This window comes from Chiloscyllium plagiosum, chromosome 4 (assembly GCF_004010195.1).
Source record: "Chiloscyllium plagiosum isolate BGI_BamShark_2017 chromosome 4, ASM401019v2, whole genome shotgun sequence".
NCBI classification, from domain to species: Eukaryota; Metazoa; Chordata; class Chondrichthyes; order Orectolobiformes; family Hemiscylliidae; genus Chiloscyllium; species Chiloscyllium plagiosum.
In genome coordinates this window covers 6,659,718-6,665,050 of record NC_057713.1, presented here as the reverse complement: position 1 = coordinate 6,665,050, position 5,333 = coordinate 6,659,718, and the positions used below count along the sequence as shown (strand labels likewise).

At 41.0% G+C, this 5,333-nt stretch overlaps 1 protein-coding gene across 2 annotated transcripts in view; it reads left to right on the top strand.

Annotated features, from left to right (window-relative positions):
- trappc8 (trafficking protein particle complex subunit 8) overlaps positions 1-5,333 on the top strand; it is a 149,252-nt gene that overhangs the window by 62,272 nt on the left and 81,647 nt on the right. For both annotated transcript variants that reach the window (XM_043687640.1, XM_043687639.1), the window contains one exon: positions 3,291-3,544. In XM_043687640.1, coding sequence (XP_043543575.1) covers positions 3,291-3,544 — 254 coding nt within the window. The remainder of the gene's footprint in view (positions 1-3,290; positions 3,545-5,333) is intronic.

Below are 5,333 nucleotides of genomic sequence, written 5' to 3'. Positions count from 1 at the left end.
CCTCATCTTCCGCCTCGGAACACTTCAACCCCAGGGCATCAATGTGGACTTCAACAGTTTCCTCATTTCCCCTTCCCCCACCTCATCCTAGTTTCAAACTTCCAGCTCCGCACTGTCCCCTTGACTTGACCGACCTGCCTAGCTCCTTTTGCACCTATCCACTCCACCCTCTCCTCCCTGACCTATCACCTTCATCTCCTCCCCCACTCACCCATTGTACTCTATGCTACTCTCTCCCCACCCCCACCCTCCCCCAGCTTATCTCTCCACGCTTCAGGCACTCTGCCTTTATTCCTGATGAAGGGCTTTTGCCCGAAACGTCGATTTCGCTGCTCGTTGGATGCTACCTGAATTGCTGTGCTCTTCCAGCACCACTGATCTAGAATCTGGTTTCCAGCATCTGCAGTTATTGTTTTTACCTCTCGTTTTCCTATATTGTATTAAATATGCCAAGGTTTTTGTTCACTCAACATGTCTGTCCTTCTGTGAGCTGTCATGCTCACCACTTACCTTTCCACTTGTGCTATCACAGACTTGGCAAGTGTATGTTTGCTTCCCTCATCATAGTCAGTAATTGTGGGCTTTGCACTGATATCTGTGATATTCCATTAATTACAGATTGCTATCCACCTTTGTCCTAAATGTCTTCTATTAGTTAGCTAATCTTCTAAGTATGCTAATGTCCTACCACACGCTCTTAAGTAGCCTAACACACCTTTATTGAAGGCCTTTTTGAAATTGTGTTCCAAACTTATTGTGATAATCATAGTATGAATGATTTCCAGGGAGCAGATTGCATGAAATGTATACAAGAAGAGCTTATCAACATGTAGATGGTCCTACATGGGACAATGCAGTGTTGGACCTACTTTAGGAATAAAGCCAGATGTTGGAGGTGACAGTGGAGGAGCATTTAGTGATAGTGATCAAAACACTTTTAAATTTGTTATTGAAAGGGAGAAAGATGGCCTGCAAAACAGGTTTTGGATTGGGGTAGGTTGATTGTATTAGAATAAGGCAGGATCTGGTCAAAATAACAGTAAACAGCTACTTGAGGGTAAATCCACAGCAGAACAGTGGGAGGTGCCCAAAAACTAATGGGGTGGAGTACAGGCCTCACCCGTTCCCTTTAGGATGAAATGTAGGAGCATCAAGCTGAGAGAAGCATGGATGCCTAGTAATATTTAAGACTGGATAAAATCGAGACATACAGCCACTACAAAGGGAGTAAAACAATGGAGGCCTTAAAGCAATATAGGAAGGGGGAAATCTTAGAAAAGTAATTAGAGCAAAGGAGGGATATGAAGAAACACTGGTGGGCAAGATTAGAGTCACATGACACTGCAAGGCTATCAAGAGGAAGAGAATGAGGGAAGGAGCAGGGCCAGTTGCGGACCAAGGACTAAATGTGAGAAGTCAGAGGACATTGTTAAAGTGCTAAATGAGTACTCTGAATGGAAGGGCACTCGGAAACTGAGGGGAGAGGCTTATCCACAGATCCCTAAACATGACCGGACAAGTTATTAGGGTAGTTAAGGCATACAGGATGCTTGCCAATCATTGAGGCATAGATTAGAAGAGCAGGGTGATTGTTAGCACCTACAGAACATTGGGCTGCAGCTGGAATACTGTGTGCAGTTCTTGTTACTATAGGATGGATGTGATTGCACTGGAGGGAGTGAAAAGGAGATTCACTAGTATATTTCTTGAGATGAAGCATCTCAGCTATGAAGGGGAGCTGGATATGCTCAGGTTGTTTTCTTTGGAGCAGGGATGGTTGGGGTGGGGAGATGATAGTGAACAGAAAGCAGTTGTTCTCTTCGTTGAAGGGACAGTAAAGAGGGGGTGTAATTTCAAGGTGAAAGGTAAAGGTTTAGAGGAGATTTGAGGAAGAACTTTCTCACCCAGAGTGTTGTGGAAATCAGGAATGCACTGCTTTGGAGGGTAGTTGAGATGGTGACTTCAAGCCTTTAAACATTGAACCCTTGAGTCATAACATTAAAGGCTCAGCGCCTGGTGCTGGAAAGTGGGACTAGTGTCGATAGTATTGTAATTTTTTTAATACAGACTTGATGGGCCTAAGGACCTTTTCTGTGATTTCAGAGGTGTATTCCATCTTCTGGTTCCCTTTTATTTATCCTGCTTGATACCACCTTACATTCTGTCAGATTTGTCAGGCATGATTTCCCCTTCATGAAGACATGCTGACTCCACATTTCTGAAATTACTTAAAATTCTGAAAAAGCACTATTATACTCAATGTTTAGCATATCTGGCCTATATGCCTGTGTTTCTTTTCCTGCCTTTTTCAATAAGATTTACGTTGGCACTTTTCCAGTCCTGTAGGACCTTTCCAAATCTTGAGTTTCTGTGATTACTACCAGTGCATCCAGTACCTTTGTGGTTCTTTGCTTCAGTCTCCTGTTTGGTCCAAGGGACCTTTTGGCCTTTACCCCCATTAGTTTCCTTAGTACTGTTTCTCGTTGTTTGTTGTATTTATTTCCTTTCCTCATTTTGCCCTCTTAGTTTTTTTTTGGAATACTTTAATGTCTTTGTAAAGATTGGCTATCATCTAATCTTTCACAGTAAGAGGTTTCCCATTTAAAGTAGTGAGGAATTTCTTGAGGGTCATGAATCTGTAGATTTTAAAACTGCAGCTAGCTGTCCAGTCCACATTATCAACATGTATTGCAAACCATAGCAAGAGAGTTGGAGTACAGAGGCAGGGATGTCTTGCTGCAGTTGTGCAGGGTCTTGGTGAAGACACACCTAGAGCATTGTGTGCAGTTTTGGTCTCTTTTATCTGAGAAAGGATATTTTGTCTATGAGAGAGCAACAAAGGTTTAGCAGACTGCTTCCTGGGGTGGAAGGATTGATGTATGAGGAAAGATTGAATTGGTTAGGATTATATTCATTAGAATTTAAAAGAATAAAGGGGGGAATTTTAATAAAATGGCTGCACATTTTAAAAAAGAAATGATGTTCCTGACGACCACTCTAGAGCCGGTCTAACGACATGGTATCGTCCATTTAGGACTGAGATGAGGAGATTCGTTACCCAAAAAGTTGAGCCTGTGAAATGTCTGCCATAGAAAGTAGTTGAGGCCAATAGGAGATTGATCCCTTGAGGCCCAAGAGGTATATCTGTCTCTGGGTACAGGAGGAAAGTGGAAGCTGGGTACTGAGTTGGATGATCAGCCATGATTATATTAAATGGTAAAACAGGTTTCAAGGGCTGAGTGGCCTACTCTTTTCTATGTTTCTAACTGCTCTTCCTTTTTTTTTAACAGATGGAATTCCAAACGACTTTAAATCCCATCTATTTCAAGAAGATGGTCCTGTGAAGTTGGGGGGACTTGATGGTCCAAACCGACCAAAGTCTGTTGAGATGGTGAATGATTCAATCAAACAAAACACCTTGACTGCTCATGGACTCAGTTTAACACTCACTGATCATGATCGAATTAGACAGTTCATTCAGGAGTTCACATTTCGGGGATTGCTGCCACACATAGAAAAGACAATACGACAACTAAATGATCAGGTGTGGCTATTCTTTTATGTGTATATTTCTTTAATCATTCACTGCAACTGTTCAAATGATCAGTTACCCATGTCATGAACTGATGATTAAATATTGCAGAATCATAATCACAGTACTTCAAAAGTACTTTGTCTTCTATAAAGCACTTTAGAGTGGCCGGAGATCAAGTAAAGTGCTATATGAGTTTCTTATTGAAAATGGTAAAAACTGTTTACTTTTGTACACAAAAATGCTGATCAGTTAGGACCTGAAGAAAAGATGGGGCGAACATTTCATGTGCCTTTTTGTTTGAGATAAACAATCTCAAAAATGCTGTTGGTTTGTTTCTTCTATTTGCATAATTATCACAAAAAGGTAAAACTGAGTTGAATGTTTACAAATCACAACGATGAGCTTGTCTGCCTTGTAAATCAAATGTAGCATTCTTGAAACCAGTTTTGTGCAAAATGAGGCACATAACGCAGAGCCTATCCACATAACAGAGCTGACTATTCCTTTCAGCTTCATTGGCTTAGCTGAGAGTTTAATTTCATGAACTTTCAATACTTTGCAGAGAAATGCAGGTTTCCGTACTTGATCATTTTAATGCGTGGTGAAAAATTTTTGTTTGAAGAATGTTCAGTGCTGAAAATTGTGCATGGAAAGTCTTGTAGTAATAACTTCCTGTCACTGGGTGGTGCAAAAGTCCTGTGCTGCTCAGGATTGCTTCATGAAGTTTAGTCGGAGTCAAGCTCTGCACAATTAGAAAACCCAAAATTCAAGGAATATGTTGATTGCCAACATCATGATTAGCTGTAGGCCACTTGAAACATAGGCCTCTCTCTCTCCCCTAGAATGACAGTCATTTATACAAGCTGATGTGTACCACCTAAGTAGCAAGACAACGAAACAACAGGCTTCCATACAGTGCTAAACATTAAACAAAGCTGTTACTTTAATTTTATTTGGCACAAGCATGCTACATGGGCCATTCAACCGCTTGAGCCTACTCTGCTATTGAGTTAGATCATTGATCTGTTTCTTGCCTCTGGAGTTGTCAATGACGTGCAGACAATGAAACTAGGTTTTGTATTAAGGTAAAGAATTATTTTCAACCTCTGATTTAAATCTTATTTTCGAGGTGCAAAATTAATACAAAAGTATCCCTGGCCAGTGTTGTAGGGTCATACTTTGCAGAAATAGACGCCTCAGTCCAACTTGTTCATGCTGACCAAATTTCCCAAACTAAACTAGTCCCACTTGATTGCGTTTGGCTCATATTCCTCAAAGCCTTTCCCATTCATGTACCTGTCCAAACGTGTCTCAAATGTTGTAACTGTACTGTCTCTATCACTTTTTTAACAGCTGATTCCACACACAAACCATCTTCTGTGTGAAAAAGTTGCCCTTTAAATTTGTCTCCTCTCACCTTAAAGTTATGCTCCCTAATTTTGAATTTGCCTACCATCGGGGGAGGCTGCCATGATTTGATATGCATTTGCATTTACACAACAAAATATTTGTAAGCTTCAGTTTTTAATGCTCATCATTTCTGACCTGTTGTGTTAAGTGAAGCTGCTACTTTAATATAAAAAAGCTTTGAATTCACTCATGAGTAATAAGCTTTATTCCAGATTCAAAGTTTGGGAGAAGATTTGTAACTCGGGTGCTCGTTGTTGTTGTTCTGTTCGCCGAGCTGGAAATGTTTGTTGCAAACGTTTCGTCCCCTGTCTAGGTGACATCCTCAGTGCTTGGGAGCCTCCTGTGAAAATCACCAACTCCCGTTCTCTGTACCATCACGTCTAGGAAT